Source organism: Spinacia oleracea, chromosome 3, assembly GCF_020520425.1.
Source record: "Spinacia oleracea cultivar Varoflay chromosome 3, BTI_SOV_V1, whole genome shotgun sequence".
In the NCBI taxonomy this organism is placed as follows: domain Eukaryota; kingdom Viridiplantae; phylum Streptophyta; class Magnoliopsida; order Caryophyllales; family Amaranthaceae; genus Spinacia; species Spinacia oleracea.
The window spans coordinates 6,406,714-6,421,733 of NC_079489.1; the positions used below are offsets into that span (position 1 = coordinate 6,406,714).

The following is a 15,020-nucleotide window of genomic DNA, read 5'->3' on the forward strand; positions in this document are numbered from 1 at the left end:
ATTATTTTAGGGAAATACTTACCCTGGGGGTACACGAACTAAATGATAACATTACTGTAACTAGAACTTTCACTATTTCTCGGGTCCTTTGCTAATCGGTGCTAAAATTCCGGAAAATAGTAAAAATAATAGAAATATTATATAGTTGTTGATTCGACGACCCTTCCACTCGGCACCGTCGGATCACTAAGGCCGAATTTCGTCCCTTCTCGACGGAGGGCCTGAGAGACGGTGGTTTACCATGTGGCGGATGTCAACGGTTTGAGTCCTTGTGAATGGGCAAAGCCAGGTGCTCTTATTTTACGACGGTAAGGACGACTAAGCTAGTTCACGCGCTTAGTATTTTTGCATAAACAAATATTCTTTATTATTATCTATAAAAAACAGTGAAAAATCCAGCAAAGCTCAAATCCCACTGTTAGACATCTAAAAAAGATGAGGGAATTACTCCATTATTGTTTACTAAAATAGTGAAACCCGTGGTACAGAGTTAAAAAATGGGAAAACTATTCATTTTATGAACCAATCCCATAAAGGTTTCATTAAGGCCTACTTTATGTTGAGTAGACCTTGGAGGTTGTGGCGTAGGAAAAGTGTTCGCTCTTTGCCTCAAACATCCCTTTTTCTTTTGTATTGCAATTTCTGGAGCTTTCTCTTGACTCGAAATGGGAGCAGGTTTGAAAAAGTATCTTAGAGTGTATAGGGTTGGGCTAGAAGGGTCTCTTAATGCCTTTTTTTTCTTCTCATCAAGCCAAATCTTCTTCATGTAAAATCTGCTTGATTTAGACCGGGAAAATGTACGCTTTTATGAAAGCATAATGTTGTAAGTAAAGTGGAAAAGAGAGTAGTATGAATTCATTAAGTATGATGAGTCATATACCAAAATTAGAATAAAACACATTGTCCCTATTATTTTGAAACACCCATTTGAGGAAACCTTCCACATTATTTCGAAACGTAGGGAGTATTCTCTAATATGTTAGATCCTAAAGGGGTAAGAAATATTATGTTAGGTCTTCACAATTCATGTAAAAAACAAAAATCAATTCTCCAGAAGTGACACTGTGATATCTTGATGTTGTTCTTACTTTTGTTTAAAAAATTAAATATTTTTATTCAAGAAACTTTCGAAAACACAATTTTTTATGGGAAAAAATAATAATTTCATTTCCTTCTAATTTTCAATTTTATGGCAAGAATCTTAAATAATACAAAATATCTATAAAAAAATTCATCAAACTCCTGACCTACCTTATGACTTTTTCAAATCAATACAATATTAAATTAATTGTATGTGATATTATTAGACATCCATATCTCTATAACATATTTACAAAATTTATCTAAAATTAATACCCAAAAGATGTGTCACTTTTTTTTATAATCAATTAATAATTAATCCATAATTTCACGTGTGATAGTGGAGTTGGAAAAAAAATCCGTGGAAGAGTCGATGGGATTCTAATAAATAATAAACATGCATAATTTTGATTATAAAAAATCTTACTCCGTACTATTTTACTAAAAAAACTCAGAATAAGTTTTTTAATCGAATAAGTAATTTCTTATAAAATTTGTAATAGATGTAAATATATATTTTCTAATTTGTTCATATTACTAATATATTAGAAGCAATATAAACATTTTAGAAACAGTAAAGTTTTATGGGAAATTCCTTTTTCCCGTTATTATTTAAGTAAATTTTATGGGGGTGGTTATTTTAAAGATTTAACAAAAATTTATGATAAATGTTTTATTTTCAAAAATTCTTCAATCTGTCATTTAAATTTTTTTCCAAAAATTATATGGAGTAATAGAATTGAATTTATATTTAACTCTAAACATTATAAGTAGTACCATTTTAACTTAATGAGTTCTAGCATCGATTAAAAGTTCTATCGACGAATTTCAGGCCAAAATAATAATAATAATAATAATAATAATAAATATATTGTACTTCAATTCGTATGAAGTAGTAATAATAATACGAAGTAATAATAATAATAAAAGGAAAAGGGAAATGAATAAGAATAATAATAATAATGAATAAATAAATAAATAAATAATAATAATAAATAAATAATGACAAATAAATGACTAATAAATTTCTATAATAATAATAATAATCACAAATAATGACAAATAAATTTCTATTAAAAAACAAAAGTCATGGTAATTTTGAATATTTATTACAAAAAACTGAAAAATTGATATGGGTCATAAGATTCATAACCCACATTCAAAATTTTATAACAAGAACTTTTACTTAAACTAAAAAATGAAAAGACAAATTTTAATAAGATAGTAATATAATTATTTTATATTTTGTTGTAATTTAGAACATATAATCTACTACATGTATTTTGTATGATCAGTCCTAACCTAAATTTAAAAGTATATTTTAAAATAACAATGATGAAATTATATAGATTTTAATCTATAATACTAGTCTAACCTAGACTAAAATTATTTTTCAATGCAATATGCTCTAAAGCTACATCTACGTATCTAATTCGGTCTCAAAACTTAAATCCCTGATGAATCAAATTTTACAAAAAAAATGTTTGAATTTTAACCCCTAATAATTTAGATATATCACGTTTTTATGTTTCTTAAACTTAATCTATTTTTCTTAAACAAAATTTCTCTTTAAATTTTCCCCGAAAAAAATGAAAATGTTGAAAATAAAAGTCTACACTGTACGTATATAGTATAACGTACACCTTATTTAATTAGTCAATTTGAAGTAACTATGTTTTACATAAATATAATATATTTTACGTTGTTATTTTTCATTTCTACATATTATTTTCTAAATCACATGTAACACAATACAAATAAATTGTATATATTATTAAAAAAAATTCATAATTGTAAATTATTACTTACGAATAATTAATAATACTTCGTAAACAAATTTAGTAACATTTGAGCATTGCACGGGTCCTAAGCTAATATATTGTTAAGTTTTTCATCACTGTTAACTTTTAGGAATATCTCAAAACTCATGAGCAGGGTAGTAATAACTAATAAGTTCTCCTTGGATTTAGATATAAGCATAAGACAAAAAAATATATTGTCATTCTAAGATAAATTGAATTAGAATAACAATCTTTAATAATATAGAAATGAGGGGAAAAACCTTGTCTGATTTAATTTAAATTGAAACAAAGTTTAAGACATGGGAGTTATTGTTGATATATGGTTGCTCACTAATTTACAAGAGAAGGTTCATTGGAACGTTTTATGAGGAATTGAGAGAATGACGAGGCAGAAACACGGTGAATCTCATGGATATGATGTTCAATAAAGCTTGTCTGAGTTCGAAGATCCTCCAAAGACACCCGGTGATTGTTTTTGTAACACAATACAGGTGTGGACAACATCCGTAGTGTACTTTTTTGAGTAAGTTAGATTCTAATCAAGAGATTCCCAGTCAACACATACTCTTACTCGGGTCTTCCTTGAGCATTTTGATACGCCACATAATATACTCTTTCACATTCACAATCATCAACTAAGAATACCACATTATATGTTATTGACGGAACTTTACCTTTTCATAAACAGTTTACCTTGTATAAGTATCACCTTTTACATAGATATCAGCTCCATCATTAAACGTTGTATACATAGGAACAACTCCCATTATTAGGAAGCATTCCAACACCCGTCTTACCTCATAAAGAAACCCTTCTTCACAATTTTCTATAGTCCTAATGAACTGAATAATATGTGAGCATATTTTGTTCCAAAGAAACTCTATTCTTGACCGTTGAGTACAATACTCTTAATTGGTAATCAAGCTGTTCATCAAGGACAACAAAAACACACTTGTTAGGTTCTTGCTTGATTTGTTGCTGTAAAATTCTTACACCATTCACAATCTCCCAACGAAACCTATGTTTTGATAAAAATTCAAAATGTCTGACTTGACGTTATCTGATGTATGACAGGCTAAAGTCGTATCGCCTAATCAAAGATAAACCTAAGTCCACTAACAAGATAGTAAGGGAAGTAAGCGTTCTTTCTATTACTAAATCTAAGGTCTAGACTACTGGGAACAAAGATTTTGGTTGGTTTGGTTTATTAATACTACGAGAATAATAAAATACAGAAATATCAATATTAAAAGAATCTAGGGCGATGGTTCACCACAAATGCAGACTAGGGATTGACGACAGACAATAATAAACAATTAATGACCATAACTAGGAAAACATGCATCTCTCGATTCTTATGAATTCCTTAGGAAATTACAACTAGCAGGCTCTCGCTATGTACCAGAAATAAATCCTATCTATAACCACAGATCATGAACATCAGATTTATACCTCTCGGCGCATAATCTAAGATTCATCAAATCCAATCAAAATAGTCCGACTGAACAGAATTGACGAACAAATAAAACAAGCCATAGAAAATAGTTAAAAATCAGATATTTATATCTAATACAATCCTCAATCATACATTTATGGATCCCCTAAACCATAGAAATTAGACTACTCACGCATGATTGAAATAAGCAACATAATATTAATCAATGTAAACATAATTAGGGACAACTAATAAAGCAAGTAAAAGCAATGAAATTGAATAAACAAACTCTGAATTGAAATAATACCTAAATAAAGAACAAGGGAATAACTCAAAAGTTGGAGATTTTAATTGAAATAATAAACTAAGTGTTTGATAAATTGAGAGAATAAACTAAGTAATGAAAATAAACTCGGGTTCTAAGCTAGAAAATAAGATGTCTACAAATAACTAAGGGCTTTAGTTTATATAGTCTTGCCCAAAAACCGAACAAAAAACGAATCATTAAAGCCAAGACGCGCGTCCTTGATGAACAGGTTTCTACTTCTTTCGTTATTCGCTTTACTTCAAAACTCTTCCAACTCAATGTTTGTGCTCTCGAAAGTACATAATCTCTTGTATTGATTCAAATGAGTAGGAAATGCACACAAATATGCTAATTCCTACAATGATGAACTTGAAACTACAAACACACTACAAGGAGCACATTAGTACTAAAAATCGCTCTGAAGAGCTCATTTGAGATCAAAAAGTACTAAGGGACAGGGGTAAAAACACTATAAAATATGAACATATCAATCTCCCTCAACCTAGAACTTTGCTTGTCCCTAAGAAAAGAAATCATCGATGAATACATAAATCAACTTCACCCCAAACACAACTTAAAGCAATGGGTACGATTCAAGGTAAAACCAACAAGTATGCATCAATGTCAACCTATCAAATCTATTAGACCATAAATCCTCCCTAACAATCGTCAAGCAGAGCAAACCACAAGTGCACATGGAATTCAAGACTAGTGCTCACACACTCTTCACTCATTTATGTGGCGGGTATAAGATGTACCCGTTCACTCTTCTCCCAATAATGTATGTGAACAATGCCCTCCCAAACTCACAAAACTCGTGGGTTTAAAAGGACATGCACTCAACCTAACAGTCGACTCGGAATATGTCATGTCATAACTTGTATTGATAAACAACTACTTACACGTTAATATGACTCTATGCACAAAGGTTGGAAGGTCTTCAAAGCTGGTAATGTTAGGCTTAGGTAAGGGTATGATAAATTTGGGTAAAATGTGAGCTCAAAGCATTAGCTTTGGGGAACAAAAAAAATATCCTAGCAAAACCCATGATCAAACATAAATGATGACCACAACTCTTCCACTCAATACTTGATAATGTAACAAACGAACCACACCATACTTTTTCACCTTTTTCATCTATAAGGCCAATCACTCACGATAATAATGAATTGCAATATTTGAATGAAACGATGCTTTGAATTAGGCCCGGTGGTGGCCCTGTGCAACCTGGTCAACAGCACAGGGCCACCCAAAAATAAAGGGCCCAATCGAAAAGTCCAACTACCTATTAAAAAAAAAGAAAAGAAAAGAAAATGCTCTTAATTGAGAATTGCGAAACAGACGTTAGGACTTAGACATTCAATTCAACTTCTAGGAAATCGAAAATCATGGGCTTCATGGCATTGAAAAATGAAAATCAATCACCTCACCAACTTCCCAAATTTAATTTCCTACTTTCCTTCCTCAATATTCAATCTCCATAACTCCATTCAATAACCATGATTCATCTCCCCTAATTTAATTTTCTTTCCTATTCCAAAATCTCAATTCCAAAAATATTGTTTTCAATTTTCAACTGAAATTTCACATCAGATTATCAATTTGACCGAAAAAAAAAGATTTTGCCATCAATGGAACCGATAATTTCGCAACAAACGGCTAGATTTTCCCCCTTTAAATTCTTCTACTTTTTTCAAACAAATCATCAATTTCATATTTTCATTCGAAGAAAAAAATTATCAGATTTAGATTTGGGGATTCATTGATTTGTTGAAGATGAAGAACAAGATTCACAGAGCCAAAGGTATTTTCTTCTTAATTTCGTCATTTTACAATGGAATTTCCGATTTTGTTATTTTACAATTGATTTTTTCGATTTTTTTATTTTTCAATTGAATTTCCGAAAATTTTACTGTTCCTTATTTTAATTCGTTATTTATCAAAATTTCGTTATTTTCGATTTATTTTCTTTCAGAATTTCGTTCTTAATTTCGTTAATTTCGATTTATTTTCGTTCAAAATTTCGGTATTTTCGTTCTTAATTCGTTATTTTCGATTCTTAATTCGTTATTTTCGTTTCTTAATTCGTTATTTTCGTTTTATTTTTGTCAAAATTTCGTTATTTCGTTATTACTGACTTTCGTTATTTCCTTATTTCCTTCTTTTGTTTTGAAGCTAAAGAGTAAAGATTAGGAGAAGTCGATAAGACGATAAGCCGATAATATCAGGTTGCATCGGTCCATCTTTTACTTTTAATTGCATTTTTTGTATTTTATTCTTTGTTAAATAATTTTTGGAATATTATTTAGTTTCTAATTATGCCTCCTAAACGAAAGCATAAATCTGGATATGAGAAACGTGAAAAGAAGAGAAAAGAAGAGGAATTCAATATTTCTCAAAGAGGGTCTCTTGATAAGTTTGTCGTAAAAGAGCCTCGTGTTCATATTGATGAAAATCAAAATATTGATAATGTTAATGTTGAAATTCCTGAAAATGTGGTTATTGATGAGAATGTTGGTATAGAAAATCAAAATTTTGATCATGAAAATGTAGGTGATGTACCCATTGAAGATGATAATGTTGATAATCAAAATGTTACTCCTGAAAACGGTGATACTAATTTGAATAATTCTATTCATAATGAAGATGATAATCGGGAGGATAATGGTAATGATAATGTAGAGCACACAAACCCATTTGAACACACATTTGATATATTTGATCCAAGAAATTGGGATGCTCTTGATTCTAAAATGATTGATTTGGTAGTGATGAAAGGTCCTAAAAGAGATTCTTCCATTGTGAAGGGTCCTAGAGATAAATTTTCTAGACGATTTACTGCTAATTTGTTCACTAGAGTTTTATCAAATGGGGAAAAGTGCGATAGAGAATGGCTTGTTTATTCCAAAGAACTTGATAGAGTATTTTGTTTTTGTTGCAAAGTTTTTAAAAAAGGGATCGGTAGAGGGTTATTAGCGAATGAAGGTTTTAGTGATTGGGCACACATAGGTGAAAGACTTAGAGAGCATGAGATAGGCATGGAACATGTTAAGAATATGGCCACTTGGTATGAGTTACGCCTAAGACTCAATAAGAATGAAACTATTGATAAAACGTCTCAAAGACTAATTGAGAAAGAGAAGGAGCATTGGACCAATGTTTTAAAAAGAATTATTTCAATAGTAAAGTTCCTTGCTAAACATAATTTGGCCTTTCGTGGTTCTAATGAGAGATTGTATCAAAATAGCAATGGAAACTTTTTGGGCTTAATTGAAATGTTAGCCGAGTTTGACCCAATTATCCAAGAGCATGTAAGACGTATTACAAATGATGATATTCACGTTCATTATCTTGGACATACCATCCAAAATGAGTTAATACTTTTGCTTGCTTCTGCAATTAAAACTGAAATTATTAAAAAAATTAAACAAGCAAAGTATTTCTCAGTGATACTTGATTGTACCCCTGATGCTAGCCACCAAGAACAAATGTCTTTGATAATAAGGTATGTGAATATTTCTTCGAATTCTGTTACCATTGAGGAATCTTTTTTAGGATTTTTAAATGTTAATGTTACTACTGGGCAAGGACTTTTTGATGTTATACAAAACGAGTTGAAAAATCTTGATCTTGATATATTTGATGTGCGAGGACAAGGTTATGATAATGGGTCAAATATGAAAGGAAAACATCAAGGTGTGCAAAAGAAATTTTTAGATATAAATCCGAGAGCCTTTTATACTCCTTGTGGTTGTCATAGTCTTAATTTGGCATTGTGTGATATGGCTAACTCTTGTGGTAAAGCTAGAGATTTTTTTGGAACTATTCAACGCATTTATACAATTTTTTCCAATTCTACTAAGAGATGGCAAATTTTAAAAGATAATGTAAAAGGATTGACCCCAAAATCATTGTCGGCCACTCGTTGGGAGAGTCGTGTAGATAGTGTCAAAGCTATAAGATCTCAAATGTCATCTTTTAGAGAAGCTTTACTTGAGGTATCGGAATTAACTGAAATTGATTCCAAAATACAAAGTGAAGCTAAATCCTTAGCAGAAAATGAGCTTGGTGATTTTGAGTTTTTAATATCAATAGTTGTTTGGTTTGAAATATTATCTGCAATTAATATTGTTAGCAAGCTTTTACAATCAAAAGATATGCTTATTGATGTTGCTATGGACAAAATAAAGGGGTTAATATTGTTTTTTGAAGGATATAGAGAAACTGGTTTTTATAATGCCTTGGAAAATGCTAAGGAAATTGCCCTAGATTTGAACATTGATCCAGTATTTCCTGAAAGACGTATAATTCGTAGAAAAAGACAGTTTGATGAAAATTCAAGTACCCCATCAGTTCAGTTATCCGGAGAGGAGTCTTTTAGAGTTAATTATTTTCTTTGCCTAGTTGATCAAGCCATTGTTTCTCTTAATAAGAGATTTGAGCAATATAAAGATTATGATGTTATTTTTGGTTTCTTGTTTACTTCTGACTCATTACAATCATTAGATGATGCAAGTTTGAAGTTTTGTTGTAGTAATTTTGAAAAGGCATTGAAACATAATGAGCATTCTGATATTGATGGGAATGAATTATATGTGGAGCTAAAGTTACTGAGAGAACTATTACCTCGAGGAAAGATGGGACCTATGGATATATTAACCTTTTTAGGCTTAGATTGTTTTCCTAATACAATTGTTGCTTATAGAATTTTATTGACTATTCCTGTGACAGTTGCATCTGCAGAAAGAAGTTTTTCAAAATTGAAGTTGTTGAAGTCTTACTTGCGGTCTACCATGCTACAAGAGAGACTTAATGGATTAGCATTGATAGCAATTGAGAACGACCTTTTGGAGACCGTCCAATATGAAGACTTGGTAGATGAGTTTGCTTCTAAAAGTGTTAGACGAATGGCGCTTTTTAAGTAGAAAAGATGATTGAGATGTTATTTAAATTTTAAATAAAGGTTTTTTGTATTGAGATGTTATTTAAATTTTAAATGAAGTTTTTTTGTTTAAATTTTTCGGAATAAAATTGTTATGCTCGTAAAGTAATATTTTGCTTATCGCACTTTTTTTAAATATTAGGGGCCCCATTTTTTAGATTTGGACAAGATTAGAACAGGGCCTCCGAAAAGTTCAAGACGGCCCTGCTTTGAATTTTTCTGAAAGTAATGAATTTTTCTCTTTTTGACCAATTTCCTTTTTTCTTCCTTTTTTCTTTCTTTTTCTCCCTTTTGGGATCCTTCACATTCTCATCTTTTACTCATCATATTATTATTGTATTTCTAATCCACCACACAAGAAAAAGAAGAACTCTCTTTCTTTTTCCAATACCCAAATTGTGCTCAAATGAAGCACACTACAACTCCCTCGCCTCAATCACTAATAGCTCCCCCAAGCCAAGCTTGGGACTAGTAACCAATGCGGCTTAATGGGCTTGTAATATGGTTAGTCACCGAATAAAAGGGCACATGCAATAACATGGATAGAAAGAAGGGAACAAATGTATCTAAAATAGTCTGAAGGCCACCTAAAAGAAGAAATGCCTTCGTCCTCCTCAATGTGCATGCATGTGAGTCATAAAACATTACTAACAGTTGTAAACCAATACTCAAAATCAATGACATACCAGGAAGCTAACAACATTTCTAAACAAATCAACTAGCCAAACATCAAGTCCACAAACAGTTAGTCAAAGTTGACTCATGTTAAAGCATCAAAATAGTCGAATCTCAAATCATGGTCAGCAAATCAACAATGCTCGTCATCAAAAACCAAGAATCAAAACAATTTTCAATCAAGGGGCACAGGGAAGCATGATTATGTATTCATCGGAACGTAATTTTTTTTTTTTGTGTTTTTTTTCAAAAGCGATAAACTACTCTAGAAAGCAATAACACATACCTCCCTAAGCCAAACTCAGCAATGTCCTCAGTGCTCAAAGGAGTGGAGATCGAGGGTCTCAATAATCGTTGAACCCCTCCGGGTCCAAGTCTTCTATGCCTTCCGCTCGACCTTGGTTAGTAAATAATCAACCAGCGAGCGCAGAAACTTATCATGCACACTGGCACATCTTTCGTGCAACAGGACATGCACGATAATCAACAACAAAATTGCATAAAGTCCAAACGAACTCTATGCCAGTAAGGAGTGGGATGCCTAAAAGAAGAAGAAAAAAAAGGAAAAACAATAATAAAAGAAGAATAGGAAAAAGAAGGAAAAGAAAAAGTAGGCATACTCTCCTTATGGAAGTTGTTTTTGCGGACTATTGATTCTTCAACCACAATGGTTAATGAAATAGCTCTCTCTGTATTTTGGCATTCATGGTGAACCGACACTTCACCATATAAAGCTCTCTGCAAAGCACCCACCTCTTCTTTGTAAGTATTTCAAGTACCTGCAAAAGATTCACAAAGAGTAACAGACTCTATTGGGGTCATTGAACTTTTGATTTTCGGGGGGAGGAGGAAGTTCCTCAAGCAAAGGTTTTATGAGGAAAGAGAAGGGGAGTGAAGCGGTGTAAACGGGGCTAAGAATAATCCTTCTTGGACTTGGAATATGAGGGGTAGGGGTTGACACAACAACAAGGGTTTTATCAACTTCAACTTCCTCATGGACTTGCTCTATAACATAAGGCTTTTCAGCTTCAAAAAATCCTTCATCCATTGATCCAACAGTCACATCATCATCCTCTAACTCATCCTCAACCTCCGTTATAAGTTCCTCACAGTCTTGGTTACATATGGGTTCACTCAGTTGACCCTCATCCCCAACACAACTCAAATTATTATTTTCAATAATTTCTTGAATTTTTCTAAATCTCTCAAGAGTAGCCTTACTAGCTTCAATAATCTCATTAGTAGCCTCTTGAGATCTAGTACACTAAATCTCAATCTCAGAGGTTAAACTTCTTAATTCCTCTAAGAAGGTATCTCTGCTTTCTAATTCGGGTTGAATAGAATTGGGCATGAGTTCACAATAATACACAGTAGAAGCAATAGTGGAATCATGAGGCAAAACAAGAGGGAATATTTTGACCATTAAGGATTGAGCCAACAGTAGCATATTTTTACAACAACATACAGGCATACATCACAAGGTAACAGGTTAAAACCTCACTGGAGCGAATACAAGCCCATACAAGAGGGGAAATTGGCCACATCTAAGCACAACGGGATCCATCTTAAAACCGATTGGAGTAGTCTATCCATCTTCCTCCAAGATTAAAAAAGAAAAAGAAAAACAATCCACAAATCCCAAAAAAAAAACCCAGAAAGATGAAACAAGAACAAACAACAATATTTGCAATTCCAACAAAAAAAAGGAACAAAATTAGACAATCAAGATTGAATCTTGGAGCAAGAAGAAATCCCAGTTTGAGAATAAGAATCTTCCCAACTAACACCATCGAAGCTCCGAATCTCAACATGGGTCAAAGTACCCGGATCAAGACAACCAAGAGTAACCGCAACACCATCCGGGTTAGAACGAGGTGTGTAGAAGGAGGTGATGCCGCAGACATTGCAGAAGGTGTGTTTAGCAGTGTGGGTCCCAAAAGTGTAGGTTGTGATGTTGGATTCTCCCGACAGTAACTGGAAATGATTGGATGGTACGATGAAGTGAGTGTTCCCTCTCATTGAACAAGTTGAACAGTTGCAGTTCCATGCGATTAAGGAAGATGGTGCTTCTACTTTCCATCTTACTCTCTTGCAATGGCATCCACCTGTGTGGGTTATTGAATTTGAGTCTGGATTGGTGTTCATTAGAGTGGAGGAGGGAGTTTAATTTGAGAAATTGTTGATTGATCTTGGTAATTGATAAAGTTGGTCAATCGAGTGACATTTGTTTAATTGATAAAGTTGGTCAATCTAGTGGGGCATTTGTTAACTTTAACTCGATTAGGTGAATTATTTGACTAACTTTTTATCGTATACTTCCTCCATTCTTATTTACACGACACAATAAGGTTTTGGACACTATTCACATAAGTTCCTTTTGACTTCTTTTTGTGGTTTATACTTAAGTAAAAACATAGTCGTGTGGGATCTTGTTAAATTCGTCTCAATAAATATATTTTAAATATCAACTTTTTATAATTTACTCGTATGCATAATTGATGATATTAATGTTTGAAATCGTGCATTGACAAACGTGACTAAATAATTATGTCATTTAAATAAGAACAGAGGAATTATTTGATTGGAATATTTATTTAACTAAAGTTACTGCATAATTAATAAATTTTGAACGTACTCATCTAATAATCTAATACTTCATACTTCGTATGAAGTATGTATTTCAGTTCGTTTACTAAAGTTACTGTATAATTAATAAATTTTGAACGTACTCATCTAATAATCTAATACTTCGTATGAAGTATGTACTTCAATTCGTTTACGTATAATATATTTTATATGGTTGATATATGATAATTTGACCAAAAAAATGTTGATTTGACCAAAATATGGAGTTATAAAATTCCGTTCTTAATATTTTCCTAATGCAAATTACTTTAATTCTTCTTTTATTCATTCCATATAAGTATACGTATCAAATATTGTATTTTAAAAAAAAAAAAAAAATCAAGATGCACCCGTACATGATATGTACGTGTTATTTTTGGTGTGTCTTATGCACCAATTGGTTGATGATTGATGGTGTGAAAGTGGGAAGTTAGAATTTTAAATATGATTTACTAAAAAAAATATATATCACTTATAGAATTAGGCCCGACCAATTTTGTTTTTATTTATTTTATTTCAATTCCATTTATATTAGTCCAGTCCAGTTCAGTTTCGCTCCATTCAAATAACCACCTTAATACCTTAACCATAAATTTCAGGACATCGGTATTTCATGATGCAATAATTGTTCATTGGATTCATATATCAGCGAGATAAGTTTATTCTAATTTTTGTTATTAATCGCAACAAGTTAAAATTTACTAGTTGCACAAATATAATACAAAGCCTAGAGAGTATTGCTGAAGTGAATAACTTTAAGAGAATGTTGGATAAAGTACGAGAGAATGTGTAAAAAGAAAGGTGAATGTAAAAAACAAAGCTAGTGGATAAAGTAATTAAGAGAGAATAAAATATGTAAATATTTTGGGACTAAAGGTGTATTTAATTAGTGAATAGGGTACACACAAAATAAAACAATAGGGCTTGCACGCATTCGGTACGCGCGTGTACAATAAATTTATTATATATCGGGATAATTTTTACCCAATTTTTGGTAACTTTTAACATGTTTTGATTAACTTTTTATATTATGAAAGTAATTTTTTATGGAACTTTTTAAAGAATTGCATAGTAACCTTTGTACATCATGAGTGACTTTGAAGGAATATTTTTATTAAAAAGAAAAAATTAGCACTAAGAAATAAATAAATTTCATTTATATCGGGATAACTTGTAATCAGTTTGGATAACTTTAAATATTAACTTTATATCCGTCTTACAATACTTATCGTGCACCGGGCATAATTAAGAACTAGTATTCGGGCTCAGGCGATTCCCCATATTATTAGGTGTATAACAATTAACTATTGTATTCTTTAGTGAAATTATGTTTGAATTCTTTTTTCACAAGATAATTATTTAATATTATATTAATAATAATTTTGCAAAGATAACATGAAAAAGGTTATAGCTCAATTGAATAAAGCTCTTGTGTTTGAAACAGGAGGTCAGCATAGACTTATGGATTGAGGGGAGAGCGACACGTGACATGTAGAAGTTTGTAGAAACACTTTTTAATATATAGTATAGGTTGTATAAAACATAATAAAATAATCTTGTTAACAACTTTAAAAAACAAACCATAACGGAACTTGATCTAAGAAGAGCGTTTCCCAGTAAGCAAGAAATGAGTATGCTCCCAATTGATACCATCGAAATTCTTGATCTCAACATGGATGAGCGTCCCTGCATCAACACAACAAGTGTTAACCGAGATGGCATTGGGGTTCGATCTCGAGACGTTGAAGGAGGTGATTCCACAGACATTACAGAAGGTATGCTTAGCAGTATGAGTTCCAAATGTGTAAGTAGTTATGTTTGATTCTCCAGAAAGAAGCTCAAAGTTATGTGATGGAACACTGAATGAGAGGTTACCTCTTTTTGAACACATTGAACAATTGCATTTCCAAGCAATTACATTTTGTGGTGATTTGAATTTGTATCTTATTTTCCCACAATGACATCCTCCTTGGTGGGTTACTAACTCTGGATTTGAGCCCATGATATGAGGTTGAAGGTGGAGTAGTGGATGAAGAGGAGAGGAAAAGATGGGTTTTAAAGAAGATGAAGATGGAGTGAAAGTTTCTAAAAACAGATGGTTTACAGTTCAGGAAGAAATGGTTGACTTTGTATGGATGTTAAACGTTGAGTATA

The 15,020-nt window shown here is 31.9% G+C and overlaps 2 protein-coding genes across 2 annotated transcripts; one reads left to right on the top strand and one right to left on the bottom strand.

Moving 5' to 3' along the window:
• Positions 1–7,287: 7,287 nt before the first annotated feature.
• On the top strand, positions 7,288–9,811 carry LOC110783072 (uncharacterized). Its single transcript, XM_021987367.2, has one exon. It carries the CDS (start codon positions 7,378–7,380, stop codon positions 9,547–9,549), a length of 2,172 nt encoding a protein of 723 aa, XP_021843059.2. The 5' UTR covers positions 7,288–7,377; the 3' UTR covers positions 9,550–9,811.
• Positions 9,812–11,632: 1,821 nt separating this feature from the next.
• Positions 11,633–12,480, bottom strand: LOC110783044 (uncharacterized). Its single transcript, XM_021987339.2, has one exon. The coding sequence runs from the start codon at positions 12,384–12,386 to the stop codon at positions 11,964–11,966; it is 423 nt and encodes a 140-aa protein (XP_021843031.1). The 5' UTR covers positions 12,387–12,480; the 3' UTR covers positions 11,633–11,963.
• Positions 12,481–15,020: the final 2,540 nt, after the last annotated feature.

What these genes read in the sequence shown, in the direction of transcription:
- LOC110783072 (XM_021987367.2), top strand. Translation starts at nt 7,378, where the DNA reads ATGATTGATTTGGTAGTGATGAAAGGTCCTAAAAGAGATTCTTCCATT.
- LOC110783044 (XM_021987339.2), bottom strand. Translation starts at nt 12,386, where the DNA reads ATGAACACCAATCCAGACTCAAATTCAATAACCCACACAGGTGGATGC.